The sequence below is a fragment of the Corylus avellana genome, chromosome 10 (genome assembly GCF_965113065.1).
Source record: "Corylus avellana chromosome 10, dhCorAvel1.hap1.2, whole genome shotgun sequence".
In the NCBI taxonomy this organism is placed as follows: Eukaryota; Viridiplantae; Streptophyta; class Magnoliopsida; order Fagales; family Betulaceae; genus Corylus; species Corylus avellana.
Genome location: NC_142499.1, coordinates 9,716,023 through 9,737,488, shown reverse-complemented (window position 1 = coordinate 9,737,488; position 21,466 = coordinate 9,716,023). Strand labels below are relative to the sequence as shown.

Genomic DNA, 21,466 nt, shown 5'->3' with positions numbered 1-21,466 from the left:
TCTAAAAATAGCCAAAACGCACTTTTTAAAATTTGATAACCGTGTAAATAAAAATCTGATTATAAAACAAAATTCTAAAATATAAGAAAAAATTCACATATTTTTTCAAATTACCACTTAATTAACAATATTATCTAAACTTTTAATTAAGATATTACCGCCTATAAACCATCAAAAACTTGTTAATGGAACTCCGTCCAAGGGATAGGGAATGGTGGAGACCATGGGTTCCTAGATGAGAAACTGCTTATTGTGCTTTTAAGTTGTTACATTTTTAAGTGCTTACTTTCTGATCAAGTAATGTTTACGCATCATTTTATTATTTTTCATTCTCTAAAGCTAACGTGACGAGGTCTCCAACTAAAAACCTAATTCCCATACATAGAGGATCCGAATAAAGAGGATCAGAATAATGAGGTGATGAATAAAATTATTTTTTTTTTCCCATTAAAATGAAAAATAAAGACAAACTTTAGGAAGGATTTTCGTGCGCATTATGATTTATGAATTATTAGTAATAAGAAGAAGAAGACAAGGAATGGTGAGAGAAAAACAAGAAAAAAAAACTGAGTAAAGAAGATGAGGAGTGTACGCTGAATAAAGAATCGCGGCGGGGGGGTCCCAACCCAGGAAAGCAACGCAGGGACTCCAAGTCTCCAACCCAGCTATAAATGTCTGTTGGGATAAACTGCGGAGACACAGTCAAACTCCCACTCTTCCAACTACCCTTCCAACAACACTGTTGTCTCTCTTTGTTCTCCGATATCCTCATAATCTGTAACTTTCTCTCTATCCATTTCTCTTTATGAAATTGCTTTTTTTTTTTTTTTTTTTTTTTTTCAGGCGATTATGATTTCTGAACTTCTTGTTCTATTAAGGGATGAGAATTGCGTCTCTGATCATTGTTGGGTATTTCTTTTTTTGGCTGAACAACTTTGGTTCTCCTTGTTCCCGAGCAACAAGGCTTGAGTTTCTTTTTTTTCTTGATTAAATTGGTGACAAAGGCTGTGATTTCATTTTTAACGCTTGGTTTCTGCTTGATTCTTCTTCCTTTCGATTGGGTCTGTTCTAATTGTATCTGGGTCTTTTTAATGATTGCTCTCTCTCGCTCTCTCTCTCTCTCTGTATGCAACCCATTATTTACAGTGAATTGTTGAAAGGACCAACTCTGCTGTAATTTGCATTGAAAACTTTTCAAAATCGGAAGTTTGCATTTCTTTCCTCCTTCAGCTTCATCTATTAATGTGATCATATGTTAGAGATAAAGACCATATTAGAGAAGACCACTTCAAAGATAAGCCACAAGAGGAATCAAGATCAAGAAGGAGATAATATTTTTCTTCTATATTATCTCCTCATATATTTATCTCCTTATTTATCTTATATTCTAAGGGATAACATTGTACTCTAAGTAGGACTCTAGTATCATATTCAAATTCTCTTGTAAAGATTATATAGAATTCAAACCGTACGTTACTCTATATAATAAACGTGATAGTGTGCTGTTTAGGTATTCAAGCCTAAAGCACTTTCAATATATTTCATGGTATCAGAGCCTGGCCCAATTGGCTGTGGCCCACCGTCTCCCATTGTTGCACGTGTTGGCTTGGATGTCCTCCTGCCACACGTAAGGGGGCGTGTTGGAAGTCCCACATTGCTTAGGTATTTAAGGAGATGGGCCATTTATAAGGGTGTGGGGAAACCTTAACTTTTGAGCTAGCTTTTGAGTTGTTTTAGACCCAAAACCCATTTCTAATATGGTATCACTTCACTCACTCGTGAGAAAGTCCTTAACAAGGATATCCTTGTTAAATATCTCTCCACACATGATCAACTAGCGGATGTTTTTACAAAAGGCCTTACATCAGCCTGTTTTTGCATGTTGCGTGACAAACTGACGTGATTAAACCTCCCCTTAGCTTGAGGGGGGCTGTTAGAGATAAAGAACATATTAGAGAAGACCACTTCAAAGATAAGCCACAAGAGGAATCAAGATCAAGAAGGAGATCATATTTTTCTTCTATATTATCTCCTCATATATTTATCTCCTTATTTATCTTATATTCTAAGAGATAACATTGTACTCTAAGTAGGACTCTAGTATCATATTCAAATTCTCTTGTAAAGATTATATAGAATTCAAATTGTACATTACTCTATATAATAAACGTGATAGTGCGCTGTTTAGGTATTCAAGCCTAAAGCACTTTCAATATATTTCATCATATACATCTAATGGCAGAATTTGAACGCTGTAACTGAGAATTTTTTAGATAGTTATTAGCCTCGACTATATAACTCTCAATTTTCATCCCAAAAGAGAAGAAAAAGAAACAGGCTATTATACTTATTATTCTAACCTCTGTATAGCTGGCTGTAGCAATCAACTTACAATCACCAAATGATAGGATCAAAAAGTTGTTAGCTGGTTCCTATTTTAGGCATGTCTGGACACCTGACAGACAAAAGTGCTGCTTATCCTTTTTATCTTCTTGTTCTGGTTAATTGATCAGAATGTAACTGGAATAAGCTCCTTTATCAGGTTGTGGATAGGCATCAAAGGTGTTGAGGAAACAATGGGTTCTTACAAGGCCCATTACAGTGTTATTCTTCTTTACTTTTTCCTTGGGAATTTTTTTGTGCCTCAATGTATTGCTATTGGAGTTGATGCCAACCAAACGGCATGGCTGTTCGTAAATGCTTCTGAAGCATCAGCACGGCCAATACCCGAAACACTCTTTGGAATATTTTTTGAGGTATGTTTGTCGACCTGCAATTATGAACATCCTTTTCAGTACTGATGGGTTTTCTGTTGGTTCTTGTCTCTATTTACTTTTGGTATTTTAACAGCATTATTTTTTTGAATTCCTGATTGTTCTCTATACGCAATCTATGTTGTAACTGTAGTCTATTTCAAGTTTGCACTCTTGCAAATGTGCAGATGTATGTGTATGTGTGCACAAAAATGGAGTTGCACAATTAGATAGTGAGAAATTCAATGAAAGCCTTCTATGGAGTTCTGGATTTTGTAGATTGAAATTAACTTGACCAATCAGATTAGCCATCCTCCATTTGATTCTAATCTTATTAAAAAATTTCTAAAGAGACAATTAACTAAATGAATTAGATTTTTTTGGAACTTATGAGCCCTCGTTATGTGTATGATGGCAATTTTTTATTCATTTGAAATTAGGGTGAATGAGCTTTCTTTCACATGCTTTTCTGCAGGAGATTAACCATGCTGGTGCTGGGGGGCTGTGGGCAGAGCTTGTAAGCAACAGAGGTCATTTCCCAATACTCTAAACTTCCAATAAACAAAAACGTGTGTAGAAAGAAAAAAGTTATCTATTATCATTCTTTTTTCCCTGAAATTGGGTTGTTTGAATTGTAATACTAGTTGGCCCTTAAAGTATAAAGAAAGATTTAAACATGGGTCATAGATTGTAAACTGCATCTTATGGAGACATCAAAGAAGAGAGAGAGAGAGAGAGAGAGAGAGGAGTGACCCAGTGGAGTCAGTGTTTCAATGTGCACCAACTACTCACTAAATGCTTGGAATTACTTTTTTCCCTCCAATACTGGGATCTTTACAAGAATTAAAATTCCTGCAATTCTTAATATTATATTTAGGATCCAATGATCCAGTTTGCTTACTATCCACGTTGATAAAAAGAAATAATGGCTTGTTGAAGTTTCCTATGGTATTTTATGACTTTGCACTTCAATATATCTTCATATACAACCAGCTTTTTAGATGCAAGACCTCCTTTTTAAGTTTGGCACATTGGTTGCTCAGTTGCTTGTTCATCATGTCTGGTTGACTGCAAATTCCTTTATATTTTAAAGCTAGGGATTCTGATGAAGTTTCTCTTCCAGGTTTTGAAGCTGGGGGCCCTAATGTTCCCTCAAATATTGACCCTTGGTCTATTATTGGGGATGAATCATCCATTATTGTTTCAACTGACCGCTCTTCATGTTTTGAACGGAATAAGATTGCACTCCGAATGGAGGTGCTCTGTGACAGTGAAGGTACCAATATCTGTCCAGCTGGTGGAGTTGGGATTTATAACCCAGGGTTCTGGGGCATGGTAAGGACTAGTTGACACGTATTCCATAAGATTACTGATATGTATATCCCTCTATATGTTTTTCTTTGTATTTTCATTATGTGCATGTAATTCTGCAAAGTTATTCTAGTTCTAGGAGTTCTAAATGTCTAGTCTTGCCTTCTTCATAATTCTGCAAAGTTATTCTTCCACTTATTTTCTGATATCTGACAAATCTTCTTACTTTTGTTTTCCTTCAGAATATTGAAAAAGGAAAGACATACAAAGTGGTTCTTTATGTACGTTCATTAGAAGCAATTAATTTATCTGTATCATTGACGGGCTCAAATGACTTGCAGACATTGGCAACTTCTGATATTATGTGAGTGCCATTTGTACACTCTTTGAGAATTCTGTAAATATTTTCTAATCAAATTGGTCTTATGCATGTTTTAAAATACCTCTGACTGCCTCTCAGAGCTTCCGCTTCTGATGTATCAAACTGGACAAAGGTGGAGGTCCTGTTGGAAGCCAAAGCCACAGATCATAATTCAAGACTTCAATTGAAAACATCCAGAAAAGGAGTTATATGGTTTGACCAAGTGTCAGCTATGCCCTTGGACACATTTAAGGTATGTGATTCTTTCTGAACTCATGTATGCTCATTAAAAGAGGTATACAAATGCTGGAATTGTGGCTTATGTCCATAGATATGATATGTTATACATTTTCTCGTGGATACAGTTACTGAAGCTTGATGTAACTATTGAAATTAATTATCTTATATATAAGCATGTATTCTATCTTCTTGAAGGTGAAAGGAAAGCCATGACCTCAAGAGTATATAAATGAGAGAGTTGAATGTCTCATCCTTGCTAAAAGGTTCTTAGTATAGGTAATCTGATAATTTAAAATAAGGAAAAAAATAACAAAAATAATAATATTTGTGAATTTACTGGCTTCCCAGAATATAACAACAAAAATTATCTAGCAGTCAGTGCAAGTGGTTAAGCTGATGTTGTTTCTTTCTTTGATTTGAACCCCTTGACAGGTGCTAGGTGGAATGATCTAAATTGGTTGAGTGAGAATTGATGACTTTACCCTGGGAAAATACGTTAAAAAAATGAAAACAAAATAATGGATAAAGAAAAATTGCAATTCTGTGAAAAATCTGATAGAAACTTAAATAGATTCTGCCATTATTGTCATCTACTTGACAAGTATCAGCCACCAATAAATTTTTTGAAGTTTAACCTTTTCCATCTTAAATTTGTAAAAGCCACAGCCACTTAAAAAGGAATATCCGCAGAAAGAAAAAGTATAAACCTTGTTTGACCAATTTACGGATTCTAACATAGGAAGTGGAACTAATTATGGAATTTTGAAGGTTAAATACATGCTATATATAAGCAAGGTTTCAACTTCAATTTGTTGACCTTTGGTCACATTGGTAGCAGATTTTATCTGTGGAAGTTATTCATATTAATTATGTATTTACTGATTTTCCAGTTTTGACCTGAATGCTCACTGAGAGCCTCTTGTCATGCCTTGGTACATGCATTCCTTGTGTGTCTTATTAGTCTTTTAACAAACTTTATCTTGGCACAGGGACATGGTTTCCGAAATGACCTTTCTGCAATGATGGCAGATTTAAAACCTCGATTTGTCAGATTTCCAGGTTAGCACAAATTTATGTCTTGATTCAGGTTATGTTGTTTCACATATAGTTATCCTTATGACTATATGGACTTCGTAATGCAGGTTTCTGAGTCTAACACTAGTGATGCTGAGGTCCATATTTTATTAATACTTGGATATACATCTTCCCTTTAATCATATGGTGTTGTTTTGAGTACTTATTTGTATAAACATCTTCTCTTTATGACACCAATACATATAATACATGTTAATAGGAGTGCTTTTGATGGTGTGGAGAAATCCATGGGTGAAATCAAGTGGAATTCTCTTAAAAGTTTTGTTCAGATGGATCGCAGTTCACTCTTCTTTTGGCTCTTCAACATCTTTCCTAAGTTTTGTTGATGTTCTTGACTAAAGATTTTGTGCTGTAATTCTTTACTTTTCTATTAGTCTGGTGTGATGCCATTTGTATAGTACCTACTTGGGCTACAACTCCATTTGACTTATCTTAACACATTATTAATTATTACTTATCTAAATAGATATAATGTCACTTTTATTGAATTTTATGCAGACAAGCCACATGTCCTAGAACTTTTGTGAGCGAATAAGCAAGAATATATGAAACTGTTTTTGATCATTTCCTTTCTATATCTGTGTTTCCACCCTACCCCACCTGGACCCCATCCAAACAGAAGCAGTAGGTTCGAAATGATTATGAAGTGCTGTAAATTTTGGTATTTGCATGCTTCATTGAGTAACTTTATGTTTGTTATTTTTAGTGAGCAGGGAATGACATCATAATATAATTGTTGTTTCAGAAGCGTTGTTTTGTTCCTCAGAAGTTCAAACCTAGCTAATGAGGTATGCTCTCCGAATATATTGTATCAGGTGGCTGTTTTGTCGAAGGTGAATGGTTAAGAAATGCATTTCGTTGGAAAGCAACCGTTGGACCCTGGGAGGAGAGACCAGGGCACTTTGGTGACGTTTGGATGTACTGGACTGATGATGGGCTTGGTTATTTTGAGTTTCTCCAGGTTGGTATCTTATATGATATTGTTGGGGGAGGGTTGTTAGGGTTATTAACCTGAAAAGCTTCCATTATATGCTCTGCTTTTGTGGATTTTAGCTTAATAGTTTTTCATTTGTGCAGCTATCGGAGGACCTAGGGGCATTTCCAGTATGGGTATTCAACAATGGTACTTTACAAATGCTGGTGATTTGAACAGTTTTTTTTTTTTAAAAAAAAAAAAAAAAAAAAAAAAATCTGGCAGTTGAGTAATTTATTTTTTGTTAAAAAAAAATCTGGCAGTTGAGTAATTTATTTTTTGTTACTTTATCTATTCTACAGGAATCAGTCATAATGATCAAGTTGATACGTCGAGTGTCTTACCTTTTGTGCAAGTAAGTCTGGAAATTTATTGATTCCTACTACATTACCATGGGCAAGAAATCGAATCAATACTTGGAGAATACAGATGTTTTAGAACAACTACTGTAATTATGAATGCTAGTAATGCAACTGAAGCAGATACAGTTGCTTTCTACTTGCATGGCCTTTTTGACAAAAATATTAACTTTTTAGAGTGATAGAATGTGGACAAACTACTCTAGATCTGAATGTGATCTGGTATGCATAACAAAAATTATGTATTTTTTTTTTCAAGTGAAAACTTCTCCAACCTCTTTAATTATGTTGGTGCTCAAGGAGGATCCAAGATGACTTCAGTTGAGGATACACATCTGAGGACATTAATGTCTCTTCAGAAACCAAGTAGGGTGTGGCTAGTATAGCAGGAGATGAGGTAGAATAGGTGAGATTGCATTCAGGGGAACCTTCCAAGCTATTTGACCTATATGAGTTTTCTTATAGTTCACTATGGATTAATGTGATGCACTCATAGCTTGCAACCAAAATGTGAATCGAGCTCTTAATCCAGAGTGGAGGAGTTGCATTGATTCATCATATACAATCTTTCCTTTATTTCGCATGCATATGTTTTATATTTTCATTATTCTGATGGTGAAAATATGCACATAATATTGTGGACTTGCCAATACTCATTTTTGCATTTTCCCCCCTTTTTGGGTTGGTAAGTTACGCATGCAGCCAGTCCCTTCGCCTCATTATTATAAGGGGAGGAAGTGCAATATGAGCCAATGCTCATTGGTCTAATTTCCTTTGTTGTTAGTACAGAGATAACACATTAATAGAGTTTCATAGCTCAAAAAAGGGAAACTGGAAAAAGCAAAGGAAAAGAGAAAACAGATCTCATGTTACTAGCATTTGCCCTATTCATGTTCAGTAAAATTCAGCCTCACTGTTCAGCACTAAAATTATTGATCATTGTCATGTTATCTGTCATTCTTTGATGGTATTTGTCCTGATTACAGGAAGCCCTTGATGGTATTGAGTTTGCTAGAGGTGATCCTCAGTCTAAATGGGGTTCTGTGCGAGCTGCAATGGGACACCCAGAACCTTTTGACTTGAGATATGTGGCTATAGGGAATGAAGATTGTGGGAAAAAGAATTACCGAGGTTTCCATCTATTTGTTATTGATTTTATTTTATTTTATTTTGCTTAGTTGTTGTTTAATAGATAAAATAGATGGTTTTTTTAGAGATTATATTGGGCACAAAATGATCTTTCTCCATACATACTGATGTAGACCATGTTGCAAATCTTGTGTTTGTTTAGTTTTGTGATCCTCTACACCCATGCTGCGTCACATACATTAATATAGTTAAAGATCTCGTTCATTGATTCAAGTGTTTATTTATAGTAAAGGGTTCATCACCTCTCTATCTCAGAAACAATTTTTACGTATCTATATTTATTAGTCTATTACTTCAGGGCTCTATCTCAGAAACATTTTTATGTACCTATATTTATGAGTCTATTACTTCAGTGCTACCATATGTCATTTTCAAGTCAGTAAAGTCTATTTCACATTTTATTTCATTCTGGTTAATGATATTTATTCCATGAGCTTTACTTCTCTTTTTATTGGGTATGATCATTTCCCTGATGTCTGTTATGTTTATCAAACTCTCATGGACTTGGGAAGAACCAGATTTAAAAGTTATAAGCATGATCTTTATTGGCCTATTTAGGGCTAATGTCCTCTCTCTCTCATGCACACATTAATGTGATTTTTGTAGTTCTTGTGATGGCTGTATCATTTTCCTTAATTGATTATAAATCTTTGGGGATTTTGTTAAAACTGTAGTGTCTTTATGTAAAATTGTGTAGAGATGTCACCTCTTGTTTGCATTGAGATAATATACAACTTAGTAGGCTTTCCTCTTTATTAATCATCGTTTTCCATTAAGATAATGCCAAGCATGATGTTTTGTTCAAACAAAAGAATGAAGAAAAGACACTGAATGAGCAGTGCAATTTTCATTCTTAGGAGGATATATTGAGTTGCAAAACAATGAGAAACAAATGGTTTCGATATGCCTGGATAAACTTTACATGGGATGTAATTGGCAGAACTTCAGATTTGAAATTTTAGTTTGAGGATACCAACACTACTTTTAATGAAGAAAAAGACACTAAATGAGCAGTGCAATTTTCATTCTTATGAAGATATTTTGAGTTTCAAAACAATGAGAAACAAATGGTTTTGATATGCCTGAAGAAAGTTTACATTGGATGCAATTGGCTGAACTTCATATTTGAAACTTTAGTTTGAGGATTCCAAACACAACTTTGATGAAGATCTGAATGTCTTTAAGTGTAGTTTTCTTTCTCTGGTAACACGTCTTCCCTGCAAAAACTTGTTTCAAAAGATTCCTTGTGCATGTGTACCAAAATATTTTCTGAATTTACTTCTTCGTGACTTACACTTCGAATAACTCTTCACCAATAAAATCTATAGTCATTATATGGAGTTGTTTCCATATTGTAATTGCCTCCCTATAAAAAGTAGCCAACGATAAAATGCCTCAAAATTCTTGAAATACAAGATGGATGGATATATTTCTTTTTGTTTGTGTGCTTATATGCACTAAAAACTGAATGCTTTCTTGAAAATTACTGCTACTTTGGCTTCCAAGTGGATTGTGAAGTATGGTGGTTGCTTAATTCAGCTATGCACTTTAATCTAGTTGCAAAATCCCTTATTCTCTCTCTCTCTCTCTCTCTCTCTCTCTCTCTATTTTTTTTTTATGAAAAAAAAAAAAAAAACTGAAGAATGTGAAAATATATGATTTTAGTACTGATTCTGAGAGATGCATATGATTTAAGACTTACTTTCTTTGTTTTTTTTTTTTTTTTTTTTGCATTTCTCTTTAATTGTTCATTGATCAGGAAATTACCTCAAATTCTATAATGCCATAAGGCAGGCCTATCCAGACATCAAAATGATCTCAAACTGTGATGGGTCTTCTCGACAGTTGGATCACCCAGCCGATTTTTATGATTATCATGTAATATTCTTATCATCATTTCTTGTATTTCATGGGCCTTGTCAACCAATTTTTGTGTTATAATTTGAATGTCTTGGATCATAATTGGTTGGGAAACAAGCGAAAGCAGTTCTCTTACTCTCTGGTTTCTTGATAGGTATATACATCGGCCAGCAACTTATTTTCTATGTCTCATCAGTTTGATCGTACATCACGTAACGGTCCAAAGGTGTGATGACGTGCCTCTTATGATTAAGATATTTACTTTTGATTGAATGCTTATGAATAATGTTTCATTAATATACTTCAGGCTTTTGTAAGTGAGTATGCTGTAACTGGGAAAGATGCTGGCACAGGAAGTCTTTTAGCAGGACTGGCAGAGGCTGCATTCCTTATTGGGATTGAAAAGAACAGGTTTGCTGTAATTTCTGAACATGCATTCTGTAAAATTTTCTGATGCACTTGCTATTACTTTAACGAGTGAAAATTTGACGCTTTTCCTGCCCTTCTCTCTAGTTTTTTTGAGGAAAGCATGCATGTTGAATCCTAGAATAAATTAAAATTAAAACTCTACAAGGAACATGACCAGCTTCCCACCCCTTCCCTCTTTTGCGTGGGGGAAAAATATTACTCTTTTACTTAAGACTTTTTGAATTCTGAACCAAAAAATTTCTTCCTTTTTAATCTAGAAATGTTATGACAGTTTTTTTAAAAAAGAAAAAATTAAAAAAAAAAAAAAGAAAAAATTGTAAGTATTGGTATTTCGAACACATTCTCCCTATGTGACCAAAGGCAGAAAATCTATATCTCTAGGTATATTATGTGTTACAGTAAATGCTAGTTAGATGAACTGCAACTATAAATTATTTGATCATTTGTGATTGTAGAACAAATTTACGAACTTAACATTGGAGTTGAGTAAATGTTTGGTAAATGCATCATACTTATTATGGTATAGATATAATTTAGAAACAAAGCTTTCCAGCAACAGGAGACCATACATGTGTGTGTGTGTGTGTGTGTGTGTGTGTGTGTATGTGTGTGTGTGTGTGCATGTGCTTGTGTGACCATATCGATTAGGGCCTCCCATTACCGATCTTTGACCCCTCTGAATATGGCTCTTCAAAGATCTTGATATTTAAATTTTTTTGCAACTAGCGTCTCTACGCTTAAAGAAATTTATCTCCAATCAGAAAGATGATAAGCTACTAAGATCTTCCATTTTTAACTTCAATGCAGTGATGTTGTTGAAATGGCAAGCTATGCACCACTTTTTGTCAATACCAATGACAGACGGTATTTTTTTTCTCCATTTTTTCCCACAAAATATCTTTCCATATATTAGACATTTGAAAGAGAATGATTCTGTTTAATCGCTATACCGAAATTGAAAACTTTCTATTCAGGTGGAACCCAGATGCAATTGTCTTTAACTCTTCACAGCTGTATGGAACACCAAGCTACTGGGTTCAACTTTTTTTTGCGGAGTCAAGTGCAGCAAATGTCCTTAATACAAAACTCCAAACAAATGCATCTTCACTTGTTGCATCTGCAATTACTTGGAAAAGCTCAAATGATAGCAAGAATTACCTAAGAATAAAGGTATGCTTCCTCATAATTGATCTCAATATTTTTATACTCTAATACTTTTCAAGATTGGGTTTCCATTGCTTCTACTGCCATCAAATGACATATGTTCCTGCCTAAGATTCCAGAAACGCATGTGCATGTTTGATGCACACACACACCGGATTCACATATATATAAGTGCTTATACATTGACAATAAATGTTATTATGGTGATAGCTTGTTTGATTTTTAGTTCTTATATCTCTAATGTTCTTTCGTGAATTGGATTGCATCGAGCAATAAGGTTCCTTTATATGCATCGTGTCCGTTTCCGTTTGTGTTCATATTTTTATCTTATCCTGCGCTCAATCTTGCATCTGCACTCCCATTTTTCTTGGCCTTACTGATGCATCCATTGGATATTTGTTTATTGGTTGGGGTTTCTCAGCAACTCTTTAGCAAATTGTACAGAAATCGATTCTGCTATGATTTTTCTTGCATACACAGAAAAGAAGAAAACACATTGATACTTCTGCATCCTTTTTGGCTAAAGCTTCCTCTATTTCCGTCCGATGCCGTTTCGAAACTTGATGATTGCATTGTTAGTTCTTGGCACTGTCATCACTTGCGATTGTTTTTGCAGGTTGTTAACTTTGGAAGTGACAATGTTAACCTCAACATCCGCGTGGATGGTTTGGGGACAAACTCCATACAGTTATCCGGATCAACAAAGACTGTACTTACATCTGGTAATATGGCGGATGAGAATTCCTTCAAGGCTCCAAACAAGGTACTCAAGGAATCTCTCTTCCCTTTTATATTATTATAAGGCCTACCTAAGAGAATAAAACATGTTTTTATTTTGAAACTTTCATAGTTCTAATGCAAATTGTTTTTCTTAGAGGTGGGCAAAATATCCGTCTACCGACTTCTGGCAGTCGGTAGTCGATATAGATTTTTTATACCAACTTCGATTCGGTTCAGTTAATCGATATACTGATTTTAGCCCATTTTCATACCTATTTTTTAACCTCCAAAACACCCAATTTTTGGCCCAATAAAATAGTAATAATAATAATAATAATAATAATAATAATAATTAATTAAAAAAAAAAAAAAAAAGCCCATGGTTAACCGACCAACATTAATCGACTTCGTCTTTTAATCGAAAATGTTGAAAATTTTTCTTAGTCGAAATAAAGTCGGTGAATTAACGAACAATTTCAGTTCATAGTACGAAAATACCCCTACCGTCACCGATTTAACCAATATCCACCTCTAGTTTTTTTACTCGCTTTTGTTACACACATCACCCCCTAATATTCAGTGAACATCTCATATTATAAATTGAACAACTTCTATCTTATGAATTTCTTCACTCTTAAGCATTTCTTGTTTACCACTTAACATGACCTAGAGCATATTTTGGCGCTATAATTTTCCATTTGTTTCTGAGCTAAACACATCATACAAAATTCAAAAAGTATGTGTCTTGTCTTGCATTAACATTCTTAGTTTTACGGCGGTGATCCGATTTAATCTCATCCTCTTATGGATGATCTAGCCAAGATAATAATCGGATGCTTTTTGGTTTGTCCTGGCCATCAATCTCTTCGATTAACATCTCTAATTACTATTTTCATGTCTTTAGAATAATTTTTCATGCTAATAAAAAAGTTTAAAAAAATAAACCCCACCTTAATTTTAGTCTTCCATTAATATATGCAGGTTGTGCCAACTCAGAGCCTGCTTGAAAATGCTGGAGAGGACATGATGGTGGTACTCCTTCCGCGTTCTTTCACGTCATTCGATCTGTTAACAGAAGATTCCAGCAATCTCAGGACTAGGGGAACTGATTATTCCTCAATATCTTCTTTTTAAAATGTATTTATAGAGGAATAATCAAATAAACGCAATAATTCTCTTTAGAGGGATGTTATCGTGTAAATAATATCAAACTTGCTTCTTTTTCTGTTCCATGGTTGAATATTTATGTTGACTGCTCTTCATTCTGACCTTTTGTTCGTTAGTTCATTGCAAGTGAAAATAAGAATGTTCAAGCATTAGTATTTCCTGGTTATAAACAAACAGGAAGAATTTGAAAAATCAAGAAATGAATCCTGCAACTAAAATTGACAAGATCTAATTTGTGGTGAAATTCTCTCTTCTTATTAATTTTTTTCTTTTTCAAAAAAATAAATGGTTAAATACCTTATTCACCCTTGGAGTTTTACAACTTTATTTTTTGATCCCTAATCCCTATGGTTTACTTTTGATCAAAGGAGATCCATGTGGTTTGCCTAAAGACCGAGATGATTTTTCTATCCATTTGCCGTCAGTAGACTTAACGAAAATTCATGTCACTGACTTGGAGACCAATTATATTTTGACACGTGTCCTAATTGCCAAATCATCAAATATGATTAGATTTACACCATTTCCATGTAATAATTTTTTTTTTACAAGTAAACCCTTCAAGATCGTGAAAACAGAAACCCCAAACCCATTCTTCCCCAACCCCAATTTTCGGTGAATCCTGCCTTCTTCCACAACCTTTGGCCACGAAGCCTCCACTCTCTCCGACCACGTAGCTTCCCCATTCTCTGGCCACAATGTTTCCCCATTCTCCGTTCAGACTCTAAGCCCGATACCCCAAAGCCCATTCGAACCCAACCCCAATCTCTGGCCAAGAGCCTTCTTCTCCAACCACCGTTCTTCCCCAATCCGACCAACCCACTCTCCGGCCAAACCACCGATCTTCCCCAAGCCAAAGAACCCACGATCCGACGAACCCACCGAACCAAAGTTGCCGGAGCCCATTTGCATCTGCATTTGTGATTAGCCCGTTTATGCTGGAGGCATCTGATAAGTTTTAGATGCCATATTTCTCTTACTCTTGAAAATCAGACTTTTTGGAGAGAACGGGGAAGTAAAAATGCCCGGTATGGGTGTGAATCCTTCTGTAAATTGGGTTTGGGTTTGCTAGCTCTCTTCTCCTTCGGAAACCTTGATGGGTTGCAGAGATTATTTGCCTTTGAGAAACTGATTCCATGGCTGCACCCAAGAGACAACTATTGGTTTGTGTTTTGGATGCCCAACAAACAAAAATAGAAAATAAAAAGATCTTGTTTGACGATACTTTTGCGGAGCTACACTCTCTTCGTGGCCAGAGAGAGTGGAGGCTTCATGGCCGAAGGTCGGAGAAGAAGGCAAGATTCACTGGAGATTGGGGTTGGGGAAGAATGGGTTTGGGGTTTTTGTTTTGGGTTAAATACCTCAAACCCCCTTAGGGTTTATGACTAATTTAGTTCATCCATTAGTTGACCGTTAAAACTGACACGTGGATCAATCAGATGTTGACACGTGATACCTATTTAATTTTTTTTTTTTTAATTAAAAAAAAAAAAAAAAAAGGAAAAAATTGGGGGTGGCCTGGCCACCCCCATCTGGCCGGATGGGGGTGGTTTCGGCCACCCCCTTGGAGCCCAAGGCCACCCCCATCCGGCCAGATGGGGGTGGCCAGGCCACCCCCATGGCCAAAGGCCACCCCCAAATGGCCAAGGGGTGGCTCGGCCACCCCCAGTTTTTTCCTTTTCTTTTTTTTTTTTTTAATTTTTTAAAAAAATTAAATAGATGCCACGTGTCAACATCTGATTGGTCCATGTGTCAGTCTTAACGGTCAACTAACGGATGGACTAAATTGGTTCTTTATCAAAACCTCAGGGGGGTCCGGTGATAAAAATGAAATCCCATGGGAAAAAAAATTAAGTTGGCAAACCCTAGGGGGTATGAGGTATTTAACCATTTTGTTTTTACGATATAGCTTGTAGGGCTTAGTTGTTAAAAGAAAAAATCCCAGTATTTTAATCTATTACTTGTAAAAATAAAATAAAATAAATAAAAAAAAAAAAAATTATTACGTGATAAAGGTGTAAATCCAGTCGTATTTGATGATTTGACAATTAGGACACGTGTCTAAATGTAATTGGTTCCAGAGTTAGTGACATGGATTTTCATTAAGTCTACTAATGGTAGATGGATGGAAGGACCATCTCGATCTTTAGACAAACTATAGAGACCTCCTGCGATCAAAAGTAAAGCTTAGGAATAAGAACTGTTGAGAATGTGTCAAATAAATGACCTGACTCATCAAACGAACCGACAGCACCAAAAGATGCTGTATTAAAAGGCGCAAACGAAACAAAACCTTAAAGGATTTGCCACACGACCATCAGTAGTCTGCCGAGGAAACCAAACAAAACCATCAATGGTCAAAAGAAAGAGGAAAAACTCTGTTAAAGAAAAAAAACTAGCCAAAAAAAGGAAAAACAAGGAATAGAAAATTAAAATGACAGTAAATTAAATCTCAGAACAATAGATTCGGCAGATGGTATGGCGGAGTAAGACAATGGGGACACGGTGAAGGACCGACGCATATAAGCGACTCACCAGAGCGTAAAAACCACACGCCAACAATGGAAGCCAGGAGGCAGAGCCACCCCACTAGAAACCAGAGACAGCAACGAGAAATGGTGGGTGTTGTCAACCACGGCATAGGGCTTCCCACGCATCAGCGTGTGTTGGGCAAAAATGAAGGCCAAGTATAAATAAAACGAAACGGTTTAACTATTTTATATTTTATGTCTTTATATTGAAGAAAATATATATATCGAAACTGAAGCTTCATGTTTTCATTCTAAAACTAGAATAAACACTCTCCAACTTTCTCTACCTTTTTTTTTTTTTTTTCTTGATTGTAATCTTTCACATCAATCACAAATCAGTCAATCACCATGCGGAATTTGACAAGGATTCATACATGGCAATGATGGGGCATAGATCTACAACTTACCACCCAAGTAAAAAAAAAAACAAAAACAAAACAAAAAAAAAAAAAACAGAAAGAGAGAGAACAGGGGCTGCAAAGGCAAAGCTTTGCAGGAAATTCAAGCGATTTTTATAACTGCAAATCAAAGGACGGGAAGGACCCATCTCCAATTTCTTATCCTAATTAACCACACCTTGACACCTACAAAATATACAAATCATTCTAGACTAGTCTTCAAAATGCAGTTTAGGAACTGGAACTGTGTTAGAAAATATCCTTTGTTTTCTTTCTTTCAATCTCAGCCCTTCCTTTTTCTTTACCATCGGTTGTCAACAGGTACAAGAAGCAAGAATTTTGTCCCCGTTTTATCACCCAAAGGTGATACGGTTTTTAAAATCACCATTAAATTAAAATTCAATTGTGATTTTAAAAGGCACATCACTTTTGAGATAAAATAAGAACAAAAGTCTTACTTCTAGTATTACTTCCGCAGGTTAGCAAATGACTGTTTGGATTATAGAGACTCAGCATCACGCCAAATCTGGACCGAAGAAAAAAGGTCAAACCAATGTGTCACCCCTGAGGATATTATGTTTACAGAGTGGGCAGGTTGCATTTATTCGGAGCCATCTGCTGATGCATACGCAATGGAAATGGTGGTTGCAGGGAAGAGTACAAAGCTCCGATCCATCTACATATCGTGAAAGGCAGATGCAGCAGTCCTAAGAAACAAGCATGCAAATTAGAATCCATGTTTGACTGTTCTATAAATTTTGCACCAAAACAATTGGAAGAAACAAAATAACTTCCTTTCTATGCTATCATGACCATCACAGACAAATAAAGTAAAAGTTCGATGAATATCAACAGGATGATATGGAAAAAAGAAACATATTAAGCAATATTACAAGGTAATGATGAGCATAGCCACCCAGATTTATTAGGAGAAATGGATATCCATCAGATAAATGACGACAAGTATGAGGGGAATAGTATTAGCCAAAAAAAAAAACGTTATCACTCCCTTACCACAACATGTGAAAATTATGTTGCTAACTGATAAACACCAATCACAAGGGAAAGGAATGGGTGATTTTCTAAATACCAATAAAAATTTTGGTATTTTATAAAAAAATACCAAATTTTCTGTTCTAAAAAAGAAAATACATTAACAAGCAACTCAAAAGCTATTTTATAATTAGTAACTTCATGTTTTGTCATGGTGCACTTTGAAAATCCCTTTGTGTAATAATAATATATACAAAGGATTATATGTTGTTTTAGATGAATACAAAAGGTTTAAGTTACTAAGCAAGAGGCAAAAATAAACACAAACAAACTACCTTGATTTTTGAAATTTTTCACCTTGAAAAATATTTATGGATAAAAAAGGGGGAATTCCAGGAAAAATTTGTAAAATTACAGTTGCAAATTGAATTATCAAAGAGACAATAGCTCTAGTCAAAGCCGAGTACTACAATACTCTATTAATATATCCACATTTATGTCAACTAAATTTAAGCTGGCTGGGCAGACGGGGGTTCGAAATTGTTACAGCATTGAAGAAGTAAAGATCCTCTTGTGGAAATAAGATGGTAAAACAAATTATGTAAATGAGAGAGTAGCACAAGATGCTTCCACGGAAAATAAACCAATAAATTTGAGCAATGAAGTATATCTGATGTAAATAAAATGTATAACTAAAGAGAAAAAGACAAAAAAAAAAAAAAAACACACAGAAGATAAAGCATTGGTGCTCACAGAATCCTCTGGATGAAGACAAAGTTCATTGACATGGTTCCTATTTGCTGATTCCACCCTTGCCCACTCAACTTTCAATCTATCATCATCAAAGGAACTCCGTGGATTGGCCTGCCGAAATCTGTACTTGGGAAGAGACCTGATATCATCTTCAGATGCCCCTTCTCTAATTGTCATAGCATAGGCAAATGCTACAACTGGGATGCAGCAGCAGAGAGCAAAGAAAATGATAAACGCCATCCCAACGCAAAAGATGATAAAGAATACATCAAAGGCTAGAAAAACCACTGTTAACCTGCGTATAACTCACAAGGCACATACATCACTGAGGGTTCTATTACACATTCATTAAAACTAAATCAAGGGGCTTTGTTTGGTAATGGGGATGGGGTTGGCCCAAACACTGTTCATCACAATTTTCCAAAAAAATCAACATCAAAACATTCTAACTTTTTCACTTTTAATATCAAATCATTCATTTTTTATTATTATTCAAATAAAAAAATCACAACAAAACAAAACTTTTTCACTTTTCCATACCACTTTTTCATTTTTTTTATACCAAACATTCTTACTTTTTTTCACATCAATCTACATCAACTACAGTGTTTAGGCCATCCCATTTGCCAAACACCCCCCAAATCATGGATGATTATTACATTCATTATCATCATTTCTCTTCTGTTAGCTTGCATAATTTGCACAGGCCACAAATTGCTAGCTTTAATGATGATCTTGAATTCTTATTGTTGAAAGCCCGTACAATGATCATATTTAAAAATTTATCATGATGAATAACAAAAAAATCAAAGCAGATATTTAACACACTTGGAATCAAGGGATAAAATTAAAAACTCAAAAAAAAAAAAAAAAAAAAAAATTAAAGGAACAATGTAGCACTACAAACACATTAAGATACAAATTAAATCTCTTGTTTGTGTTCGTGCGTGTGTGTGTGCCTATACATGAGAAACAGGGTTTGAAACAATTTGAACTCTTAATTAGTGTAATTTTAACACTCAAATTTGAGTAATTTCTTTTTTCTGATCCATGTGCATTTGTTTTAAAGTCCCGAATTCTTGAATGGGTTTTTACTTGTTTGTCTTTATTCATATCAAGTAGATTTTGGGGGCGTCCAATTTTCGTCCATTTAGAATCATGGTTCTTACCAGTAGAGGCGAGGAGAATCTTGCAGCAGTGATTGGCCACCTACAACAATCCAATAGAATCCCAGCACCCACCAGACGGAGGAGATGATCGTATTTATCGACTCTAACCTCTTCACAATGCTGAAAAAGAAAATCATTCATCCAACATTGTTACAATTGCTGCCAATACCCATCAAGATCTGAGCCCTTGAAAAAAAAAAAACCTTACCAGGCGTGAGAGAGAGGCGGATCACGAGCAGAAGAAAAGCGGATGAGGGAGTGAAGGTAGAGAAAGGCGACATGGAAAACGCAGTGGAGAGAGTAGCCGGAGAGCCAAACCCTGAGAGGCGTGGACGGCGTCTCCTTGAAGGTGGACAGGAGCACCACCATGGCCACCGCCAGGAAGGCCAAGTCCAGCACCACAATCGGCTTCCAGTAGTAGTTGTAGTAGTAGTAGTAATAATAGCCGCAATTTGTTTCTCCGCCGATGTCGCTGTCATCGTCGTCGTCGTCGTCGTGGTTGTGGTGACCGGAGGACGCGATCAGACGGGTGAGAGGGAGAGTGGAGGTGTGCCGCCAGAGCACCGAATCATTTCTTCCGTTGCTCTCGACGCGTACAGGCTGCTGTGATTCCTCCATTTTGGACGCAGCCGAGCGAGGAAGAGAGCGTGGTGGGAGTGGAAGTGCGGAGAACAAAAAGAGGAAGAGAAAGGGAGAGGAGGTGGGTAATGACGTCACATCATGGCGACGTGGACCATTTTTGTCATATTCCCTTAATCTTAATGGAGTTTGGTTTCGTCGTTAAAAGAGTAGTGATTGGTTAAGGTCAGGTCCAGTGAGAGCGTTAATACGACATGATTGGCAATCATATTCATTGTCAATGGATTCAGCCAAAAGAAGGATTGACTAATGTCGTGTTTTAAATAATTTTTTTTATTAATTATTTTAAAACATATATATAAACTAAAATACGCTACTTCAATTAAAAAAAAAAAAGGAAAAAATGAAAAATCAATTTTTATGATTTACTTGATTTGCAATTAATTCTTTGTAGTATCAAAATAAACTCAAAGGTCCCTAAAGTATGCCAAAAAAATAATTTAGTATTTACAGTCAAATTCCGTTCACTGACTTAACAGATTATGATAACATGAAACATTAGAACTAATAAAATTGTGATACTTGTCATATTTAAGTAGTGTCACACTAACAGAATATGTTAAATTAGTAGACATAATTTGACTGTAAGGACTAAGTTATTTTTTTTGCGTACTTCGGGGACCTTTAAATTTATTTTGACACCACAAGGACTTAATTGTAAATTAGGTAAACCACAATGACTAATTTTTCATTTTTCTCTTTAAAAAAAGATAAAATATTTTTTTTTTGGTCTCCGATGGTTTAACAAATTTATTTTTTGTCACGTCGATTTCATTTTATATCACAAATAGTACCTTGATAATAGATAAAAACATAGATAATGAAAAAATAGGTGCAAAGAGTGTTATTTGTTTATGATAAATACTAAGGTTTTTTTTTTTGTGTTCTTTTGATCCTACATAAATATTGTTTTTAAAAGTAAATATGAGAAATCGGTGAGATAAGTTTTTTTAAAAAATAATATTCACGTAGGATAGGAAAACACCAAATATATATATATATATATATATATATATATATATATATATATAGAGGCTTTTCTTCTATTCTCTCCCATTTCTTCCCTTAAAATCTCCCACGTGTCACATCTCAAATATGAGAACAATTCACAGCCAATTAAGTTTTCTCTAATTTACTATAATGCATAATCAAAATATGCCATATGTCTCTCATCACCCTAATTTGAAGAAAGATAATCATCACCCTAAGATAGATTTTTTTTTTTTTGGAAAAGAATGTGTTTTGTTCAAGAAATTATTGAATTTAGGGTTCTACTTATTCACCAAGAATTTGAGATTATGAGATTGTGACTCTGTTTGCTAAAGGCTTTAGGGCTTTTCTTGGCTTTTTTTTTTTAATAAAAATTTATTGACGTAAAAAAAAAGTAAGAATATCTGGTATG

The 21,466-nt window shown here is 35.2% G+C and overlaps 2 protein-coding genes across 2 annotated transcripts; one reads left to right on the top strand and one right to left on the bottom strand.

Annotated features, from left to right (window-relative positions):
* Positions 1-597: 597 nt before the first annotated feature.
* Positions 598-13,686, top strand: LOC132191385 (alpha-L-arabinofuranosidase 1). The gene is made up of 18 exons (XM_059606371.2): positions 598-777; positions 2,543-2,756; positions 3,229-3,283; positions 3,877-4,088; positions 4,307-4,428; positions 4,525-4,678; positions 5,655-5,724; positions 6,576-6,721; positions 6,838-6,883; positions 7,036-7,088; positions 8,079-8,223; positions 10,001-10,119; positions 10,256-10,327; positions 10,409-10,512; positions 11,338-11,394; positions 11,505-11,700; positions 12,311-12,457; positions 13,396-13,686. Exons 2-18 carry the CDS (start codon positions 2,577-2,579, stop codon positions 13,546-13,548), a joined length of 2,031 nt encoding a protein of 676 aa, XP_059462354.1. The 5' UTR covers positions 598-777; positions 2,543-2,576; the 3' UTR covers positions 13,549-13,686.
* A 2,885-nt stretch (positions 13,687-16,571) lies between these two features.
* LOC132192057 (E3 ubiquitin-protein ligase At1g12760) lies at positions 16,572-20,118 on the bottom strand. Its single transcript, XM_059607250.2, has 4 exons — positions 19,634-20,118; positions 19,426-19,545; positions 18,257-18,551; positions 16,572-17,217 (listed from the first exon to the last, which is right to left on the bottom strand). The coding sequence occupies exons 1-4, from the start codon at positions 20,041-20,043 to the stop codon at positions 17,056-17,058; spliced, it is 987 nt and encodes a 328-aa protein (XP_059463233.1). The 5' UTR covers positions 20,044-20,118; the 3' UTR covers positions 16,572-17,055.
* Positions 20,119-21,466: the final 1,348 nt, after the last annotated feature.

Coding starts and splice junctions, on each gene's coding strand:
- LOC132192057 (XM_059607250.2), bottom strand. CDS start 20,043: ATGGAGGAATCACAGCAGCCTGTACGCGTCGAGAGCAACGGAAGAAAT. Junction 19,546..19,633: donor CCGCCTCTCTCTCACGCCTG/GTAAGGTTTTTT, acceptor TTTCTTTTTCAG/CATTGTGAAGAGGTTAGAGT. Junction 17,218..18,256: donor GTCTTCATCCAGAGGATTCT/GTGAGCACCAAT, acceptor CTTGTTTCTTAG/GACTGCTGCATCTGCCTTTC.
- LOC132191385 (XM_059606371.2), top strand. CDS start 2,577: ATGGGTTCTTACAAGGCCCATTACAGTGTTATTCTTCTTTACTTTTTC. Junction 4,429..4,524: donor TTGGCAACTTCTGATATTAT/GTGAGTGCCATT, acceptor ACTGCCTCTCAG/AGCTTCCGCTTCTGATGTAT. Junction 7,089..8,078: donor GTGTCTTACCTTTTGTGCAA/GTAAGTCTGGAA, acceptor TCCTGATTACAG/GAAGCCCTTGATGGTATTGA.